At 38.0% G+C, this 23,167-nt stretch overlaps 1 protein-coding gene across 1 annotated transcript in view; it reads left to right on the forward strand.

Annotated features, from left to right (window-relative positions):
• Positions 1-13,005, forward strand: part of LOC145979427 (alpha-tocopherol transfer protein-like) — a 43,815-nt gene extending 30,810 nt beyond the window's left edge. The window contains exons 2-7 of the mRNA XM_083112311.1: positions 4,854-5,024; positions 5,612-5,771; positions 6,343-6,595; positions 10,724-10,834; positions 11,030-11,138; positions 12,065-13,005. Of these exons, the coding sequence (XP_082968437.1) occupies positions 4,886-5,024; positions 5,612-5,771; positions 6,343-6,595; positions 10,724-10,834; positions 11,030-11,138; positions 12,065-12,216 (924 nt within the window). The 5' untranslated portion in view covers positions 4,854-4,885 and the 3' untranslated portion in view covers positions 12,217-13,005. The remainder of the gene's footprint in view (positions 1-4,853; positions 5,025-5,611; positions 5,772-6,342; positions 6,596-10,723; positions 10,835-11,029; positions 11,139-12,064) is intronic.
• Positions 13,006-23,167: the final 10,162 nt, after the last annotated feature.

The raw sequence follows: 23,167 nt of genomic DNA on the forward strand, positions 1-23,167 counted from the left end.
TACACCTTGCTCTTCATTTGAACATCCGTTGGTTTGCTTGTCCATTAGTAGTATGCCACTGAGCTCCTTACCCAGGTACTGCAAGAACCTTCTTCGTCTACACGATTTGGATCCCAATTCTTACGAATGTACTCTTTCTTACAAAACAAATGCATTTAGTGCACTGATGTCGATCATGTCATAAAGTATAACCATGGCCATCTCCGAGCTTTTCGTTTCACACTGTAGTTTCTTACCATTTTGTGTTATTAGCTGTGCTGTGAAAGCGTCGATTTTCGGCTGTTCATGGAACTTAGAAAGTAGAATCACCATCTTTTTCTTCTTGAGGCAATATGATGCTATCATTAGATCATCTTGAAATCCAAACAAAGTGGAGCAACACACTCGCTGTTTTGTGGCAGAAAACTTTGCCTCAGCTTTCCTTTGTTCTTTCGCATCGTGCCGACCAGAGTAAGTCAGTAGATCCCTTGCAAGAGATTCACTTATGAAGAAATCATGGTACGTGATGTTTCTTCCACTACCTTCGATTTCCTTCACTAAGTCCTTCACTACTCTCTCTCCTTGATTTTTCTCCCTATTATCTCCAGCTTCCTTTCCCTTGTAGATTTGAGCCTTCAAGACAGAAGCTGTTTGAGAATCACAAATCAGCCACAGCTTGATTCCGTATTTACCAGGTTTCGATGGCATGCACTGTCTAAAAGGGCATCGCCCTCTAAAAGTGACCAGTTGTTCGTCTACAGTCATGCTGCAACCAGGAATGTACGCTTCTCGGAGGTAAACAGTGCAAGTCTCGAATACATCTCTTATAGGTTCGAGCTTATCTGGAGACGAGAACGAGATCTAAGTTCTCGTGTATTTGGTACGCGAGCCATTGTATTTCTTCAATTATACACAAGAACTCGTAGAACAAATTCGTCGTCCAAACTACACAGATGCTCTGCACTAAACAAAGTGTGAATGCAGATTCCTTCAGAAAGTTCCGGAAAATTGCGGCACCTGTGCTTTGAAACCATCAAACTGAAATAACCAACGATGGTTATGCAGACTATTGTCGACAAACAAAAAAGAATCCTTTTCTGCAGTATCCGTCTGCAACTTAGGATATTTCTTTTTCCTGGGTAAACTGAACAGGCAAATGGTACTGTATACGATATCAATTGATTGATTTGTTTTATTTTACTTCGCGGTTTGTGTTTCTTGGCTAATTTGCGAAGATGGGGATCAGTGATGAAATTGATAAATGGACATTTACAAAAAACCTTGCCCAAGGGGGTATCGAACCCGGGACCATTGACGCTGCAATGCGATGTGCTAACCAGTCAGCCACGGGGTACAGGAATACGCTTTTAAAGATTGTGACTATTCTTGAAAAGTCACAGAGGCGAAGAGGGATATTTCTGCAGTAGAAAGAAATAGGCTTATATATTTAATTAGAATCGGGCCTAAAGGACCCGTCCGTCCGCAACGCGAGTAATAAATTTTCTGACCAAACTTAAAAAATAACCAAAGATTTCAATAAATGATTTCAAAGGCTTTCGAAATTGACGAAAAGTCATGGAAGGAGAACACATCCATTTGCAACATTAAAAAATTAAACAGGTATAAAAATTGAAACCGGGCCTAAAAGACCCGTCCGTCGTTACAGTGTTAAGGAGGATCGATAAAAAAGTACTGTGGGTTACATGTAGACTGTTCGCTAGAGTTTTGACGGCTCTTCTCTAAGGAAGCTTTGAGACCGAAGCGACAAGGTGGTGTCAGACTGAAGTGACAAGCGACAGGTGTAAAATCATTCACTGGGCATGCGTGGCAACCAGATCGGAGCTGTACTGTTAGCGGACAGTTCATGGAGCGAACAGGGCATGGAGCGGACACAACTTGATTGACATGCTATGTAGTGAACTAATCAGCTAGAAAATCTAAACTCCCCGCACCCACGCGCTGCTGGCAGGCAGCAACCAGTTCATCGAGCGGACACGTGATCAACGACCTCCCCGTCCCGCTGGAAATTGTGTTACTAAAGGGTGGATGGATTTGTATTTACGAACACTTTGTGCCAAACAAAACTTGTACATATCCTTAAAATGAAATGCGAAAAGGTCTATATTTAGTGCCAGCCTGAACTGCGTGCCTTCCTCACATTCGGGCATCTCATTATTCTGAAGGTGAGCCTGTCATAATGCCTCGCACCAGCACCCGCACGGATAACCGTACTCGGCCTTCATATTGAAGGCCTAGTCCCATCAACAGCATTAATCTGCTTCGTCAAACACGTACATTTCGTGCTACGTCAAAAGTTCTTTACATGCTATCAATCCAGTTTCGGAACGAAGACATAGTCTTCAGAAATTTAGGCGTAGTTCCATCAGCAGCATTAAGCGAAGAAGCTGCTTTGTCAAACACGTAAGTTTTGTGCTACGTCAGAAGTTTTTTTACATGCTATCAATCCAGTTTTAGAATGTAGGATATGGTCTTTAGAAATTTATGCACATCACCATCTGCTTCATATTTTCTCGTGTTTCTTGGAACTCGTTCGTCCAACTTTACATATTTCTTCTTTCTCTTCACATCCTCCAACTTGAGTTCCATTCTAATAATTTTCTTATTTGATTCCTCGGCTTCAAGCTTCAAAAAATTATAAGCTTGTTTATTCTGGGATGTGGTGTACCCATGCGGCTGTTTATTTTGTAGTTCCATCATTGGAGCGAGTTGTTTATCTTAAATTTCGGAACTTACTTAACAGGAACGAACAGCTAGGTTAATCGCACAAAAATGAAATAAGCTCACAAGAGACAGCACAGGAAGTATGAAGCCTCCCGGGGGGCGGGGAGGTCAATGAACACGTGTACGCTCCATGAACTGGTTGCTGCCTGCCAGCAGCGTGTGGGGGCGGGAGGTTTAGATTTTCTAACTGATTAGTTCACTACATAACATGTCAATCAAGTTGCGACACGGCCAGATCAATTCAACACGATACACGCGATTGAGAAAACGGTCCAGTCCTGCGACAGATGAAGCTTGTCGCCTGAACAAAAGGTTGCATATATATCTAAAAATTTCGTTTCGGTCTGAAAGAGAAGAATGAAAATAAAGATAACCCAAATCCAATCCTTTGACATCTAAAATGAATGAGTATCAGTTACAAAAATAATTCAGACCTGCACAGCGGAGTATAAAGACACAATGTGCGACTGTGTGTGTGTGTGTGTGGGTGTGTGTGTGTGTGTGTGTGTGTGTGTAGTTGAGGATCGTCCAAGTCAAACGCACTTTCAAATTTTCGAGATAACAGAACACACCCAGACATATATCAAGGACTTTACTTATAAGATACAAATGTCCACTATTACCGCATATGGAGCGCTAACGCAGTGGGCAACGCGAGTTACTAATTAAATTTCGGTGTTCGTGAAATATTATGAATTTCCGTTATCACTTTTTATACAACTCACTTGCTATTAAACTTGAAAATGTGTACTTTTGGACAACGTTGATAATGTTGCATACTCATTGGCGGCGATTAGCTACAGTTGACCTCTAGTGTTTGCCATTTTAGCCCCTGCACTATGGACTCTTAATGCTAAGCCTTCCCACACACTTCTCGCACATGAACGACACTACTGTGCATACTTGATTTCGTTAGCACTGTTTACTTGGCAAATATCTGTTAAACTACGCGTTCAATAGAATAGTTTCTACAAAAGTTTTTTTTATTTTTCAAAGAAAATTAAATAAAAATGTTAGTTTTTCCGAATACGCGACCGAACAAAACGTACCAGCGACAAAACGTACCTACCACCTGACTGGCTACCTACGAAGGGTCTTCTAATGAGTCTAAAAATATTTGCGATGCGACAAAAAGTACCAGTTGATGGTTTTGCTGATTTCCATCACACTTTATACACGCTTTGGACTGGCATGTAATGCATATAAAGCTATTTTGGCGTGTTTAGAAGCAGCTGTGGTTAAGCTGTCGTCCACATTTTTTATTTTGTTTTATCTTTTCGTATTTTTTTCGATTTTCGTTTTAGTTATGTCAGTTCTAACCTAACGTAACCTAGCCTACCCTAACCTAGGCTTTGTCGTGTAGGTTGCCTAGAGTATCGTTCTAAATCTTGGTAATTGGCGTGTCTTCCTCTCGAACACATTTCTTCGGCTCTTGCATACGCTTCTTCACATCTAACTGAGCATCATTCGGGACTCCACAAACGTGATCACTCGACGAGCCACTAACCACTTTATTCTCTTTTGATTATAAGTTCAAGCGTTTTCCTTGAAGTGGTACGTTTTGTCGCGGAGTAAATATCTTGAAGGTAGGTGTTTATCTGAGTGGTACGTTTCGTCACGAAAACCCAGGTGGTACGTTCTGTCGGGACACCAGTTTTTCCATTTTAAAAAAATGAATGACCTTGAAACGACCATGAAAACGTTCCCATGGCTTTCCTCCGTATTTGAAACATTTCGTTCGTGAGATATTTCGCATTACTAACTTAAATGGCTCACCACGCGCGCGTGCGTATGTATATATAGACAGACAGACAGATAAATTAATATACACAGTACAATTATTTCTTGAAGAGAAAGGTTCCTGTACTCTTCGAGTTATTGTTATTATGTACAGCTTAAGGACAACTCAAAATATTGAGTTTCGTTCAATAAATGATTGTGTATCCATGAAGTTACACATATTCCTTCGTTAAAATGAAATGTTATTCGTTCTATTCTCACCTATTAAAAGATGCCAGTACTGCTAGAAAGGAAGCACTGTATATAACATAAGGAAAATATTATTTCGGTCTTGCGATGGTAGTTTGCATTATGCAAAACATTAACATATGTGATTGTTTTATTTTCCTCAGAGACTGAAGAACAGTGATCCAGAAATCCCGCCATGTTCTTCGCGCAGCTGACGGGAAAGGAGGAAGAAAACCTCCGGAACTTGTTCCACGAAGACTCGGAGAGGATTCGGAAGGACTTGGAGCACTTGAGGGAGTGGCTGAAGAAGCAGCCGCACTTGCCTCACGATATGGGTGGGTAACATTTTGTTGCGTTGCACTTGGAAAACTCCACAAATATGTTATGAAACAAGAGAACAACTATTTCTAACTCTGACTAAGAGGTGCACTTGACCTTCATCGGTTGTTGACATTTAGTGTTGTCCACGGGACGAGACGAAACAGGCTTTTAAAAATTCGAGACGAGACGAGATTGATCATGTGTCCCGAGACAAACGAATATTTTCGAGACGAGACAGCATTTCCACGAGACGAGACAGGCCAAAGTCTCGTCTCGTGGGCAACACTATTGACATTCTCTATGTAGAAAATAGTCTAACAGTAATCAAATAATGCAATTATTGACAATAGAGTAGGATTTAGGTTCTCTTTCTTTGTTATTGAGTGAAATTCAGTTTTTTACAAATATATATATACCATCACCATACACCTTTAATGAGAAATTGGAACAGGATGTCTGTCCAAATAAATACAAAATAATCTAATTAATTTTCCACTATTCAAGTGGAAGGCATTATTGGTAAAAAATTCGATTAGGAAAGAGAAGATTTTTCAAATAATTTTAGTTTTGGAGCCTAAGAATAGAATATTTCTGATTTCAGATAACACTATGATGTTGAACTTCCTTCGCGGACGGAAATACAGCCTACAAGAGACGAAGGTGAAACTTGACAAGTACTATACTTACAGAGGCGCTCTGCCTGAACTCTGTTCTAACCTCGATCCGCTTTCGGGCAACATGAAGTTCTCAATGGAAAATCAGTGAGTACAACCATAATTAATGTTAGAGTTCGTGCCTTATATCACTCACAATTTAATGTCTGTCACATGATAAAACCAATTCACAGTTAAAAACACTGACACTTTCTGTTTGATTGAATCCACGACCATAACTTGACCAAGACATATTATTATTCTAGTGTATGTTCAGTTTTCGTCGCACCTCCATATCGTAATAATCAGTTTCGATGATAAAGGTCAAGTTTGATGCTGGTGTAAAAATGATAAACAAAGAAAAGAGGATGAATAAGTTCTAAATGCAAATTGGAGCGAAGAAACTAGATCTTTCACTCACTTTTTGTTTCATGCTTCTAAAAGTCGAATGCTATTTCATATTGCAGTTCATCGCCAGGGGTACCGGGTTAGAATCACGGCCTGGGCATTTGTGTTCTTTGTGAGTGTCCTTCATAAATTTAATCACTCATCCTCATCGTCACGACTAGTCAAACGTGGCAAAAAAGCGACGCTAAAGAAAAAAAAATCAAATCAAATGACCGTTCGTAATGCATTCCTAGGCACGTACCTTTCAAATATTCCATGATATTGTTTCCAGGGTGTTTTGCATTTTGCCCGATTACACTCCAGAAGGGTACCGAGTGTTCATCAACTGCTACGAAGGCGTCGAAGTCGATCGCTACGACTACGACATGCTGACGAAGCGGCTGGTGAGCGGCTACGACGCCATGCTGGCCTTCGACGCCCTGAAGAGAGGCGTCGTGGGGATCGTCGACTTGGCGGCCTTCAGAGCTGGCCACGCCCTGAGGATCTCCGTCCCTCAAGTGAAGAAGACGCTGACTCTCATTCAGGTTAGTACTTCTTTCTGCAGGAAACTTCAACAAGTCTCAAATAATAGTTGTCCCTTCGTCCAAGAGAAGTTCCCTTAAATTAACAAAATGTGCGGACGTTTGCTGCGGTTTCTTGACGCATTGAAGTTGATTAACACTCAATTGTAATCATCAGCTTCTGTGAAACTAATTTTGAACTTCCGAGAAATTGAATTCCAATTGGTTTTATGGATCAGAGAGGAGAGGCCGTGATAATGAAGGAATAGTTGCACACATTCCACACTTGGTTAACATTTGAAACATCCTAGAAGAATCTTTGCTGCAACTATTTACCTAAAGTACAGCGCCTTTGAATAACATAGTGTGGAAAACGACCCAAGAAACTGGTTCTACAGACGGATGAGAAACGTAAATGGCAGTGCGGTCAATGTCGGTGCTAATTTTCTCATGAAAGTAATGCGGCTTAGTTAGTTTTTTGAATATATTATGTACATTTGTTTGTCTTGAAAGGCGGTACGTGAATTGATGGAAACAGTTACATTTGTGGAGTGATTTGCAGTCACGAAATGTCATTAATTTGGAAAGGAAAGTAAAATAAAATGAATAAATAAATAGCATGCGTGCGTAACACAAGAAGAAACATCGCAATGTGATTCCGGACGTCAGGTCTTGGACTGTGTATTAGAGTTTATTTTTCTATGTTATTAGAATATAAATAGTATCCTGAGAGATATTTCATACCGAGGCGACAAACCACAAGTGTCGCTTGAAAGCGAGCAGTCGGAAATCAATGCAGCCTTTCGAACCTTAGGGACACAAGCTCTGACTGCACAGTTTCCTCAAGGAGATTTTACCACGCGACACGCCACAAACGATACGAGGATATCACACCAAAGCGACACGGGTCATTCGGTCCAAGGCAACTTTCATACCGAAGTGACACATGTTGCTTGGAAAGGAGCCAATCAAGAGCAACATTTCACATCGTAGCGGCATGACGGGAAGCACAGGCCAGCGTTCGGTTGGTAAAATCCTCAAGCGATAAGTATCGCGTGCCGCTTGTCGCTTTGGTGCGCAATCTCACTAAAGCAAGACACTCATTGCAACCCCTTTTGCGCGAACAACAAACCACGGCAATATGTTGGAAGCTATTGAGGAAATGGCCCAGTTTGAGCGACGCAGAAGCGACAAAGCGACACGTGTGGCTTATCGTGTTGCCTAGATCTGTTGTAATGTGCGGTTTATCGTGTCGCCTATCTGTTGTTCGCAAGCAACGCTTGCTAATAGACTGAAGGTACTATGTCGCTTGTCACTTAGTTGGGAATTCCCCCTGTAGCGCGTCGCTTCGGTCTCAGCACCCTTCCTTTAAGGAGCTTTCCGACCGAAGTAACAAGTAGCACGCGAATACACCATATGAACGTGTCGTTTGCTGTTTGGACCCTCATGTGCAATGAATGCTATTTTACAGTATGGAAGTGTGTGTCACTAGTGTGACAGTGTGAACAACCCGTGTCGCTTGTCCCATTGGTTTGAAAGTTGCCTTACACTCATGTCGATGGCACTAAGAAAGTTTTGTGGGGTTCCACTTGTCGTTTCATGCAATCATCATTATCATCATCGCCGCGATTAGTTTAAAGCGAAGGAAAAGAGACAGTAAATATCAAAAATACAAATGCTTCAGTGTGTATATCTTTAAAAGAAATGATGATGATGATGATAATAATAATGAACCTAATTCATACACAAAAATTTAGTTGCCAAGAGTATTCCACGCGTATTTTTTCTCCCGTATTATTAACGAAAGTATGACGATAACAGGACGTGGTCGACTGTCTAGAATGTTCGTTAATATCTTCGCGACCACTGTACCAAATATCATAGCAATTATCACATTCATAGAAATGCTTCATGTAAAAGAATCAGACGTTGCATGGAAAACTCCATTTACTTCCATTATAAGCAGACGAATACCAAGCACCGGGTTCAACACCAGCGCCTCTAGCGGATCATTTTCGAGTGGAACCAGGCAGAGAGCGCACAACCATGCCGTTTTCCACACTACGTTATTCAAGGCGCTGTACCTAAAGTAATCCATTGTTCTGTAAAAACCTCCATCTCACCGGATTCACAAGCAACTACATAAATTTCTGACTGTGATATAAAGTTTAAATATTAGAATTTAAACTATTATACTGTATACATTTCTTAAATGTAACATTTCCAGATATAGGAGGCAAGGACGTATTTAGGAGGGGGGAGTCCGGACCCCCCTGAAAGACTTATCAAGTACTAAAATTAAGTAATGAAAAATATATTAGTTTAGCCTTTGTTGTATAATTTCCTCTGAACATATTGGAAGACAAATATTACATTGGGATCATAGGGCTTTGAAGGACAGAAATAACGTATTTAGGGGATCTGGACACCCCCTCCCCACCCGAAAGACTTATTAAGTACGAAAATTAAATGAAAATATACTCGTTTAGCATTTGTTGCTTTATATTGGGATCATACGGCTTTGAATGGCATTATAAAGATGATTTATGTATACTATGACTCACAATAATATGCATAAAATATTAATCAGAAACTTACTTTTTGCCAATTACATGTAACATCATTTTTGTTATTCGATAAATATTCAATTATTCGTCTATTTGACATTAATTTCATTGCCAGGGCACTGGATTTTATGTAAATTATTCCGATCTTAACTACAGGTAAGGTACGTAATGAATATGCGCTATTATATCTCCATTCTTATACAGTATTTTTACCTAATAGTGTAATAATAATATATGCAACGTATTCCAGTTGGACACCAGTCGTCAAAAAGTTAGTCCGCTTCTTCTTTAGTCGGGAGCATGAGAATCTTTTCAAATCATCAGGGCTTGCTGGGTAAAAAGAAACACAACACAGTATTCGAAGTTAAACGCAGTTTTATAATCATTTATATTCCTATCGTATGTGAACTTACAAGCAAGGTACAGATTTGCTCACGTTTCTGCCTGAAGAGGAACAATTCTATAGCATATTAAATCACATCACAATCACTAAACACACTTGCATATAGAATTAACGTTAGACAAGACAGACGTAAATACACGAAAGTTTCTGTACTTTATTATTATTTCGAGTAGAGCCAGAATGAAACGAAAATAGTTACCAATTACACTATTCGGGCATTCCATTAACCGTTACCACGTTTCTGTTGAGTTCTCACCTTCACCTGTTTTCTAACTGTGTCTGTCGTCAGGTGAGAAACATTGAGGTGGGTTCACTTCCTCTGCTGAGATGAGAAAGTGACGTCAACAGGAACAGATTATGACGTTTTTATAAACATATATACAAGTTCCAAACACTACTGTATCAATCTAACTATAGTTGTCTGTGACAACTTGCACATTATTTGAAGTAACAAACATTTTGAAAATCTTATCTTCTTACAAATTTAAAACCTTAAACTCTCATGTTCGTTACATATAATATTAATTTATGTGTTGTAATTAGTATTAATTTGACTTAATTTAATTACTCTAAATTAAACATTATTATTATTGTTATTATTATTATTATTATTTTATTATTCCTGAGACACTTGGTTCGGGCATCCCCCCCCCCCACCCGAAACATATTTCTGGATACGTGCCTGATAGGAGGTGTTCTTTTACTAAGCATTCATATCACGCCCAAATATTCATCAACACAAGGCTAGGCATGGGCTACATCATAAAAGTACATCCAGCACCAGGGTATAAGGAGGTATATTCCTTGTGATCCGTGAGATATAACCAGAAATCGCAGCAAAGATTTGTTAAGAATGTGAGTGCCTAGCATGGGTAAAAACCCTCAGACAAAATCGCCATCTAATAAAATAGAAGGATAGTATCAAATTTAATACTACTTTTTTGTTCGTCATTAATAAACACACGTTTTTATAAACAAACATAAATTACCTATAATTATAGTGAGCGTGCTGAGGAAAGTGGGAAACAAGAAGCAGACCGACGTCTGAAAAGGTAACAAGCAAGCTGCAAACAATGGGACGTTTGGTCTTTTTATAAGAGAATGAGTGAGATTTGTAGCAACACAGATTAGTACACAATATAATAATTTTGAAACATAATGTATGCTATATTTTCTTTTCAGGAAGGGTATCCAGACCAATTCAAGAAAATATTTGTGGTTGGCTTGAGTCCTGTGGCAGTGAGAATAGCAAACATATTCCTACAGTTCTTGAAAGAGAAACTCAAGAAAAGAGTAAGTTAAATACGTTATATACACAAAGTTAATAGAAAGCAGAGAGTACAAGATAAAATCACCTCAGTAGCCCATTTAATAGAAAATAAAGAGTTTGAATGAAAGCCACACGATAAGAATGTGTATTAAAATCATGAATTTTACAGGGAACTTTAGCTTGCTAGTAACATTTCATAACACAATTTGCAATTACAGGTTGTGTTCTTGGACGAGAAGAATATGGATGAACTCTACGAAGTGATTCCCAGGAAAATGCTCCCCAGTGAATACGGAGGATCGACAGGATCTAAATTTGAATTAAATAGTAAGAATGCTTCAGTTTTATTTATTTATTGTTATAGGAAGGGCGTAGGGATTTCATCATCTAAACTATAGAATGTTGGATCATATGATCACACATTGGCGTAGATCTCAAAACATGTTAGAAATGAATAAATCGTCTTCGTACCCAGAACAGAGATTATGCCACTGTTCATTTCAACGTAAGCACTTTGTCCAATCTCATGCTTAAGAAAAATGAAGGGTTCGCCGCTCTTCGTCATTTTGTCCCACAACGCATATTTTCGCTTATTGGCATATTGCAATTCATCTATGACGAGTTAATATCATATACTGTGATCCAAATAGGTTCTTATTGCAAAAATATATTATTCTGATTTATTAGTGTAATATTTACGTTTCCAGAAAAGTTTCTATGTAGTCCGAAAATCGATAACGATTATGCAAAATTTATATTTCCTTAATCTACAAGGAGTTGAGTATTTTGCAATTTCAAGCGCTTTCTTTCCCAACGATCGTCATGACGTCTGACAACTTTGGAATGTCGCACGCAGCCACCACAGACTATTGAGATAAGGAAACTAGAATTCGTCAACTTGCCTCAATTTCTCTTAGCATTTCAAGTATTAGACTCACAATCTTGCCACTGAGGATTCTGGGTTCGAGTCCCTGCGTTCCATTCTCTTTGACATTAATCAATTTCATGTTATCATTGTAACGTCGTAAAATAAGATATAATTTTTTTTTGCTATGGAAATTTCTCTTACTTGTGTACAATGTATGAACATCGGAAGGTTGTGTGAAATTGTGAAAAATTTTAAAGTTTGGTGTAAATACTGCATTTCACTGTAATTCAGAGATTAATATGTGACGTGAACCAGTGAAAAACTAGAACTGAGGTGATGAGAAGTATGCAAAGAATTTGATTAACATTTCGGATTGTGTTTACAGAGCGATGGAGCAAGGAACTGGTGGGAAGGAGAGAGTGGATGATGCAGATGGGAGAGAAGAAAGCGGACGAAGCCAAGAGACCTGGGAAGCCAAAGACTGCGACGGAGCTTCTGGGGATAGAAGGCTCCTTCAGGCAGCTCGCTGTGGATTGAAGCATTTTGATCGATCAAATGTACATTTTTAAAGCAAATTTACAATGACTGTAATAATAATTAAAACTTAAAACGTAAAGAACACTCCATTTAAATTCCAGCAGATGATTTTCTCTTTAGTTAGTCCAGATTCTTACAGATGAAGATATTGTAGTAGTTGTACAGATAGTAGAAGTTGTAGGTTATATCACACCAAAAATAAATTGATCAGTGTTTTAGACTCATACGTAACCCGACTACTTACGATTTTGTGTATTTATAAAAACAGGAACCTTATAGACGAGAAATTAGAGGTTTAATAAAGTTATACTAAAATAATGTAGAAATAAAAAAAAAGCTTTCTTGATCAGCCATGTTTCAGTCTCATGGGCAATCCTTAGAACAAGCACTTGTTACAAATATAAAAATGAAAAATGTAATTTTAATGATACAATGAAAATATTCAATGAAGGCACGAAATGAATAATAAAGAAAAGAATAAAGTATAATAAATAAAACTAAAAGTGTCATGAAAAGAAAACATCGTAATCGTTAACTGCAGAAATCAATTCACTAAAATATTAACATTTGTAGAAAATGTAAGAGAAATTAACATACATAGTTATGAATAATGGCTACGGTTATGAACAATGATTGTTTTTGTTGGAACAGTAACACTTCTTAATTTTTTTGGGTTATGTGAGCAAGTAATAAGTCAATGATAATGTATTGCTACAACAATGAATGTTTAATTGTATATGGAGGTTTACTGAATTAGAATTTCTTGTCTGTTTTTATTGTGAAAGTTGTGTTCGGTCGAACAATGTTGTCATTCAAGTATTTTTAATGTATTTTTATGATTTTGTACAACAGAGTAAATGTTAAATATTTTCTTGTAGTGAAGTTTAGCCAAGACAGCTGCTTCTTTCTAAGTAGATTAAAAATAAAACAGAAAGTTTTGAAGATTTTGGAATGTGTGATTTCATACCTGGAAAACATTAATGTGTACTGTAGGTCAGTAGTGCAGTGTAGGTATAAGGAGTGCTTGAATATGTCGATCCTTCCATTTTGAATCTAAAAAGTGTATCAAATGATATATTCAATTAAGTTTTACTACATAATTCTTCGCAATAAATTCTAATTGGGGCCCCCGATTTAAGTATTTATCAAATATGATACATGTTTACGCAATTTATAGTCAACCAAATTTTTATGTTTCGGCAGATTTCTGTATTCTTTGTGTAAGCATTTCGGAATCATTGGCGCATTAGTGATTAGTGATTCATGGAGTCACTTGAAAAGAAGCAGCAGGCTCGGTCTCGGAAGCCAGGAAACAGCTGCAGTGGGACTCGTTGCTGCGCGTCATGCAATGATGAAAAGAAAATACTTAGCAGGCCATGGTTCTCGGAGGACTGTTTCGGCACGGAGTTTAGGCATCATATATAAGATTTGACAGAATATACTTCCCTGTTGTACAGTACGATTCGTCATTTACAATATATAACTTCAGGCTCCAGAAATTTGATTTTGCCATAAGTAAGATCGAAACCAAACTAGCGCATTCCCTTCAATGCCACAGTTCTGCAATTTAGCCGACAGTACACAATGGTTAATCACGTCGAAAGCTCTTGAAAAATCTAATCGAACTGAGAATATATTCTGCCCCTTTGCGCCCTCTGGCACCATCACCACCGGGCACCATTTATCCTGCATAGGTATGCAGCCTGTTATCTCCACACAAGCTTTCACGATAATGGAAATTATAGAAAGTTACTTATATGGCATATATTACTGCATAAAATTATGAAACAGATCTCCAAGTTTAGCGGACACGATGTTTCTTGAAAGTTGGCTCTAATGTTAGTCACAAATCTCCATTGTGATAATTGAATGTCCCAATCACGACGTCGTCCTCAGAGACTCAAAGGTCAACCACACTTCCACGTAGTACACCCCTGTGACCAGCGTTGCCAACCTCCAGATTAGAAAAAAATGCTGTATAATCTGTGAAATTATATTGAATGCTCATAAATTGTGCTAGGATCTGAAATTATATTAATGAATTATTGATAATTTGTAATGGTAATTTATTATTATAATTCTTTTCGGTCGAGATGACTTCAACATTAAACTAGAAAAAGTTTGAAATTATTCCTCGACTACAAAGCGGAACATTAGTTTTATTTGCACTCCACAACTCTCTACCGATTTCTTGCCTTGAAATGTTCCTCGCGAGGTAAACTGGGGAAAATGAAGAATAGATGAGAAGAGGGTGTGAACGGACCAGAAATAAGATCTAGATATAATTTTATTTTTAATTTCTTAAATTATGGTTTTTTTTAAGTGAATTTCTCCCTCCCAGAGAAGCAAGTTTTCAAATTATGCTACATTTTCTCATTATGCAAACGCAGAGTGCTAGGTGCCAACGAACCTCAACCTCTGAGACCTTAGTTTTTGTTACGGTAAGGGTGTGGTCCTCGTATAACGTGAAGGGTGGAAAATAAGCCACGTGGATGCACCCCAAAATTTTATTTTAATTAGTCAATCAATCCTCTGACAAACACCACTTAATTACAAGGCAACGACGTTACCACTTCGCCATTGGGAAGGCACCCCACTTATTTTGTGTCCATCTCAAAATAAAAGACGTAATCAAGGTTCGATACTCGGTGGAGGTCCCACCGGACACTCTAGGAGTTAAAACACTCAAACAAACAAAGTAAATGAGTTTCAAAGTACGACAGCGCAAGAAAGGATATTAATGTACCTACAGTGACATGCTGATCCTATTGTCGTTGTGATTTATTGCTCTAGCAGAGAATGCTGGCATGAGACACTTTCAAACTTCCTGGCATTCCTAAACTCGAAGTTTCTGTTGCAACAGCATAAGCCTTCCGTCTGTATCTATCTTGGGTAAAAGCTAATTTCCTTTAGGCTTACCTTGGAAGGGTCTTGGCACGTATCTAGAAATATATTTCGGAGGGGGTCAGAACCAAGTGTCCCATAAATTATAATAATGTTCAAATTAAAACAATAAATTATAATTAAATAAAATATTAATTTAAATATGTAAATGTAATATTACTTTTTTATTATTACATGAATAGTTAAAAAGATGGTATAAGAATAACAGCATATATTTATTATCTACTTTGCGTGTACTTAAGATCGCTAAATTTATATAAAAACATGGAAATTAACGTCAAATAGATAAAGAATTGAATAGTTAATAATAAAAAAATGAAAGTCCAGATTAATTTTTTATGCATATTTGCGTAAGTAGTAATGTCTTCCAAGTTCATAGAATATCTATAACCATATATACTAAAGTACTAAAAAGTACATTTTCATTACTTTCTTTAGTACTTCGTAAGTATTTCTAGTTGGTAAGTACATTTCACTTTGAGTCATGAGCTCAGTGCAGCCATCAGTTGAGAGAGTGTTGAGAAAGAGAAAGTGCAAAGTAATGCTGTAGAAGGTATCAACTTAGTAGTATATTGATTGATTGAATTATTGTGTTTAAGTCCACTTTATGAACAGTAAGACTAATCGGGCCTGGATTGATTGAGTTGGTGCCTGGACCTACAGTTTAAAGTGGGATCCATTATTTGTAGTTAAACTTTGTCTTTCCCATGTTGTTCCCAGTTTTCATTGCTTCTATAGAGAACAAGACCCCTACGCAGAGGCGTCTCCTGAACGCATGCCTCAATTGTGGGAAAATGGACAGCTTGCTCTGCGACGACATTCATGAGCATTTCTACATTCTAATTTTTTCATATAGGAGAAGTATTTATTTTACACGAGAGTGCTGAACCAAGATTATATTACGTTTCTTGGATCTGAAGTGAAAGAAAGTAGTAATTATTATCCCACAGTTGACGCATGCGTCACTTCAGATCCAAGAAATGTAATATAATCTTAGTTGAGCGCTCTCGTGTAAAATAAATACTTCTCCTATATGAAGAAATTAGAATGTAGAAATGCTCATTAATGTCGTCGCAGAGCAAGCTGTCCTTTTTCCAACAATTGACGCATGCGCAGCATGCACCGCACGTAATGACTAATGAAAAATTTTGCAAAGGAAAAAAAGAGAAGTTCAACAAAGAAGCCGCGGAAAAAAAAAACTGTTTCCTCCTCACTCCTAAAATGGTCTTTTTTGGGATAATTTTCAACTCTACCTACAGGGACGATTTTCCTGTGGCAAAATTTTCTGAAATGAGGCTACAGCAAGGACACAACATTTATACATTGACATCAGTAGCGGCGATTGGGTGCCAAAAGGCTTAGCATTAAGAGGCCATAATGCGGGGACTAAGTGTGTGTGGGTGGTGGGCGAGTGCTCCACCACGCTCCACTAGTCGCCGGCACTGATCAGTAGTTCTGAAGCTTCCCCACGGTCTGCATTTTCTTCATTCGAACAGTGCGTGGATGTTTGCAAAATTTTCATCTTTTTTTTATTTGACTCAAATATTATCCGCAAAATGCTTTTCGAAGTTGTTTAATGTTTTTTCAGTTATATATATATATTATATATGCATTTTCCGATTTTGAACTCTTTCCGTCGTATTTCGGCTTGAGTAAGCTGGGCTATGTTGCTAATGTGCCGTCTTGATAATATCAAATGACCCCACACTTGATGCTAGTAGTATGATAACCAAAGTAACATGTTTTAAGTGCCATCTATCGGAAAAATGTGTAACTTCTACAAGAACTCCACAGGAAGAGGTATCATAAAGGGTCTCACTTAACGCACCAAACTCAAACACCTGCTTGGTCAAGCACAAATATTTTGTTGTTAGACTAAATGTAGTGTGTTTCTGCAAAGAGATTAAACCTAACAAGCCTAACCTAATCACGAAGGCATTCTGCGGTTATGTCAGAAGATGAAATACGGCGCTTGACCAAGAATATATTTGAGTTATACCCGTATGATAACACTATGCTCCACATTCACTAGAGCGCGTAAATTATTCAAACATATCATCATAAATTTTTGACCTAGAGAAAGAAAGTGGAGACGTGAAACGGTTAAAATGCATTAAAATATAATTTATATGAAACATCTAAGGATTATATACACATCTCGACATCGACAGCAACTGTAACATACCAGTTGGTACACCCAACGACGAATCTTCCACCACCATTTTAATTCGGTCTAAATTCCACAATGTGATTGATGACAATGAATTGAAATAATGACGTCAATAAGCAGAGAACAATGCCTTCTTCGAACCAACATAGTTTCATTCCTTAAAACAACACAGGATGTAGAATAAAAAAATAATGAAAAAAGCGGTGGACTATTTGCTTACCATTATCTTTGCCGTTGACTGTTCAACTGGAACATGCAAAATACGCAGGGCCTACAACCAATTTTTTTTAAGGGTTTGCAAAATGAAATCCTTGTTCTTTAGTTTGAAGCAGATATCCTAAATAATCATAATCATTATTAAATTAATAAACAATTAAGTTATTGATTGACTTGGTTTATTTTATTTTGCTTTTCTGCCACTTTTCGCGAAGATGGATGCGAGTGATGACATGATGAAATTTAAGAAGGGACACTGACAGAGAACACCCATGCCCAGGTCGGGATTTGAAGACGGGACCCTTAGTGTCGTAGCAGGCTTAGCTAACCACTGCACAGCGGATGTTGGTAATTTATTTGTATATTAGCAATAAACAGAAGACACTAGAAAGCCTTTAGAACCTGCAATTGTTCGAGGCTAATTAAAGTTTCTGTAGATAACCGCGGTGATTCAGTCGATAGTTTTACTGTAAAAAAATCCTCTACCCTACCTTTTGTAAGAATGACGATTATTCCGCGAATCGCTTTGACCGACATGAGAGTTAACTGGTCGAATATGTGGGCCCTTTCTCCAGCACCTCCCTACCCCCCTGCCCCGATTTACCTTCATGGCATGCATGCAATGTACAGGATGCAGCTTTTAATAAAAGTTTCTAAATTATTGTTTCCTTTTGTTTCCGATGTGCCACTAGTGCGATTTTCATTACATTTAGTTACAAAACTGAGTGTGTTCAATAGCAAAGTGCTATTTTACCTATGAAAGCGGCAATTTTTAACCATATCCAACCATGGCCGTACATAGAGTGGAAGGGTGGTTGGGGGTTTAAACCTATACCGAAACTTCTGGCATGTTGGAGTAATGGAAGTTCAGAGATCAAAATGTGCAATTCATTTTAAAAAAAATAAAAATATTCGAAGCCCCACAAAAATACAACAGGGAGACAGACAATATTAAGATGATCGAACTAGAATTTTTAAAAAATTTGGAATTCCTGAAACTTGTGCGAAATAGGAGTTATTCTCGGAATCACAGCCCACCTCGACCCCTTCATATTCACTTCTGTTCTCTTTCCAGTGTTGTTCCTTGTTCATACTGAAAATTTCCTTTCATTGTCCCAAAATTCCCCTTCCGACATTTAAATTCCCTGTTCGATAAGGTTTTGGTCTCGTTTGACAGGAGTTCAAACCTAGAACTTCCAGCTTCGTAGTTCATTGTGTTCACCAGCCGCCCAGCAACTGCATTTAACCTAATGCAGTTCCATAAAACACACACTAGTGTATATGAAAAACTCAATATGCTGACCAAGGCAGAAATTTATTTTATTATAAAACAAACTAAACGTAACGTAATGCTATTTCATAATAATCCGTGGCGCGACACCTCTCGAAGGACCTCGGCCTATCTCCCTAGATCTGGGAGATCTTCAACCGGTAAATGGGGTGACGTGGGGTCAGCACGTCGAACCCTCATCCGTTGTAGGACATTTCCGAAACCGGGTTACGCTACTCACTCGCAGCTCCCCAATTTCCTCACGATGGTGGGTTGCCACCGGTCCTACACACAGTCCGAGAACCCGGAGACTGAAGCCATGCCGTCCCGCAGTCGGGGCCCAAAGCACAGCGTCTTGGACCGCACGACCACGGAGGAGGACATGCTGTTTCATAAGTAGAAGAACAACTATGAGTATCGGGAGGGGGGATCGAATCGGTCCATAGTCCCGTGGAATTGGCATCGTTTATATCAAATTATAAAATAGAAGAACATTTTTATATTTGTTGTTAATAAGGGAAATGGAGTTCAGTTACTGACTATTCGAACAGAATAACAAAAGTAAAAAATAAGGTTGGATTCTCAGTCACGGCAAAATCTTTTTTGGAAGGCAACGGACGGATATTTCTTCACTTTCGTTGGAAGTGTTGATTCCTCTCAAGAGATGGTAAGATTAAGACAGCTGTCTCAAGAGCAGCAGACAATCAGATATCCGTGATAGGTGCGGAAATAGGATACGTTACGCGAGGATCACATTCCTGGTTTGACCAAATAATTTCTGTTGAGTTCTGACAACGATTCTAGATATGCAGCGAAGAGCATGAACAATATTTTGGATCAATATTGATGCAAGTTCTTATTGTTTTGTAAAGATAATAATATGTAGAATTACTGAGATTGAATAATAACAATAGGTAATGTAAAATAGTTTCAAAATATTTGCAGAACTTTTCACATATGGCATACCTGAATTGAGCGGAAAGTTCGTGTTAAAGCTGTTAGTCGCAGTAGGGTGTGAAATAAATCTAATCTTTTAATCGCATATCTTGAAATGTCTGTCTGAGAAAGTAATTTAAAACCATTCATTGAACTACACATTTAATTAATTTTACAAACATTCTAAAACCAAAGTTTTTCACTTCTTATGACTACAGGTTTCAAGCTAAAGTAAATTCATTGCCATACTAAAAAAAGAAAATAAAGAATTTCAGGTGTGTGGATTTGAACCCGCATCATCATTTTTTCTAAGGAAAGAAGTTGCCGCAAGAGCACTTTCTAAACTTTTTTTGTTAAGGAAACCCTAAGCGACAGCTTTCGCCCACACAAATCTCATATCAATTAATCTCAATTTTCAACTTTTTCATTCAGAAGAGACAAACACAAACGCCCATGTCTGAAACTGGATTCGAACCCGGTACCCTTGGCGTCGTAGCGCGCTGTGCTAACCACTTCGCCACGGAGGTCGACGACCAATAACGTCGCAGGACTCAGGTGTCTTGTAACGTGTAAATGACTGTGCAAAATACCATTACCTCGTGCCACGATCACATTTCCGCTGCAGATTCTGAGAAATATTAACTTTTGAACTATGAAAGTATTTTTAAATATATTTCGCCTAAACTATTCGTAACAATGCCTCTCTTTGTTAGTATTTGACATCGACTTCCTTCAGGTGGATCATTACCGAGTACAGTGTTTCCAACCACACAAAAGTTTCTCTGTTTACAATTTCAAACTGCAGAATCACAGATATTCTATAATATTCTTTCCTTATGTTTTCTTTTTCGATCTCTATATTAAAATATTCTAATGTAGTTCCTAACCTCATGTTACAAGCATGTAGTGTTTCTCGACTAGTAAAGTTACCTGTAGTCAGTTGGCTACTCTCCGCTGGTGCTCAAGAGCTATGTTGCCACGTTGGCGATTTCTGGACTTTGAAATTTTTCCTTGTAACTGTCCTCAGAGCTAAACAATATTGACATTTTGTGTTACAAGGTCTCTACTGTGGAACACAAAATTGGTTCGGTTTGAAGAGTTATTGAATGTTCTAAACCAGATTGCAGAAATCAAATTCATGACAAATTTTGTAAATGGATCGCGTGTTAGATGTTCGTTAGGAATTCATTTTTCATGGTACAACTTGTTGCAGGTGGTGCATTCGAATCCTTTGTGTCGATATCGCACAGAACGAACGCACTTACAGAAAATTCCGTTGGTGGGGCCCTCCTCGCTAGTAGAAGGTTTACACTGTCAGCCAAATACCTCTTGTTACCTCTGTTGAACATGTTTGTAGCCGTCATTTTAGTGCCAATTCCTTCTCTACAATTCTGCTGCTCTGCTTTCATGACATTTTCTTTTCTATTTCTTCCTATTTTCCTGTTAGTTTCTTCCTTCAGTTTCTTGTCATGCACTTCTTACCATCTTCTTGAAGTTAAAAAAGAAACTTCACGTTTTAATGCCCACTAAGTATGCTGGTAATAAGAATACATAGACTATTGCTTTAGGTACCACATACGGTATATATTTCAGAAATAATTAAAAGATGAAGGAATGTTCTTATCCTATCTATATAAGATATCTGTATAAGACAAAGCGCCAGAATTCAACAGCATGCAAACAACTTCACAGTCTGTAAACAAATGCTGACTGTTGGCGGGAACCACTAAAAATGCAACATAGCCCTGAATAGTGTTTCTAAGTCTTTTCAAATTCTAAATATTGTCTCGTGAATAAAAGAGTGCCAATATTAGGGTTGTTTAACTACCTTGTCTTGTTATTAAGTTAACATGAAACTACGTATTAATCAGAAGGTTCTCTGATACAGTTACAGTTGTTATTTAGACTAATGGGAAACCAAATTGTTGGCATTAATTTTGACATTATTCTGTGTTGATTGTACTTGAGATATCTCGGGGAAATGTTCAAACCTTTTCCTTTGGTCTGCCAGGAGTTACAAAGATACAACATCCATGAAGCAGAACATGATTCTCTGAACGATTATATATTTGCCCTCGCAACTATATTTTTTGAGGGGAATTCTGACTTCCACACTCGACGCCCCCTGCCGTTTAATGCTACTCAGTTATATAAGTATGTGCGGTTTCATGGTAGTTAACAAGATTACGTTGGAAAGTTACGTAAGTCTTGAAAAGATAAACCGGTTGTAATAATATTCGTTCCCACAATTTTCATATACTTCTATCTTAATGAAAAATAACTGTGGAGACCTATGGGTCCTATTTCAACATCCTGTATTGCATATGATAATTAAGGTCAATTACACTAATATTCCTGTGAAATAAATATAGTGCACTTCGCTGATCTTAAGATTTGCCCTGAACTATCGCATAAAGAACAATTGATTATGATTTACAGCGGGGAAGCGGTGAGGGAGCAGAGGCTTTTTTTGTGGCGTCAAAATAATTTAATCTTGGAATCTTATGAAACATTAATCGAGTAAATATATAGAATAAAAATCTTCCTTTTTACCTAAAATTGTACCTAGATATCCATGCAGCAAGGAGCATATCCATTCATGTAGCAATACTGCCTCTGCTAAGCGCGGCACAGAAACAGAAAGGAACGAGCCGTTTTCTCCTGCCCACGCTGATTGCAGCGGTGCAAATGAACTCGCAGGACCGCGTGTTTTCTAATACAACTCGCTTCGGCTCCCTCGCCTTACGCCCTGCAATAGGGGAGGAGACCCGGTCGTCAGAAGGGTGCGATGGAGAACGATCAGTGGCGTACGTGAACCAGTCTTTAAGTTCTTTAAATACTTTACTTAAATTCGTGCTTAGAAGCTTGCTTTAATGATTTTTTACACTATATAAAGTGTAATTATCCATATATTATAGCTAAAAGTATATGAAAAGACTTGGTTTACCAGCGATAAACGCGATAACATGAAAATACGTCACTGGTACATGACTCCCTGTTACCTGTCAATCTGACCTTGTAATAAGTAATTTATTACACGTAATGTTTTTTATATCCGTCTGGCATGATCATGCAAGACTGGCGATAAAATATAACTATTTTTATTTCCACGTTCATCAATATTGTTATTGACTCTAATGAACAACTTATTTACCTGTAGAAAAGCAATGAAAACAGCACATTCAGAATACTTTTAAGTGTTATGTGCTTGCATATGCTACATAAAAGTAGCATTTTTCTAACTTATAAATGTATAAGGAATAAAATTGTGCGTACGAGAATATTTTTGTACTGCATCCAACCATCAGAGGATGGAACACACTACCAAAAGTGTGTTGGCTGGTGATATGTAAAAGGAATGGCATATAGATATTGCACTGTAGAGTAGAAACATCTATTTTAATTTAAATAAAAAACGATTACTGGCTTGTATTTCTTGTCCACTCTTTCCGGGA

The sequence above is a fragment of the Lepisma saccharinum genome, chromosome 26 (genome assembly GCF_977018435.1).
Source record: "Lepisma saccharinum chromosome 26, izLepSacc3.1, whole genome shotgun sequence".
Classification (NCBI taxonomy): domain Eukaryota; kingdom Metazoa; phylum Arthropoda; class Insecta; order Zygentoma; family Lepismatidae; genus Lepisma; species Lepisma saccharinum.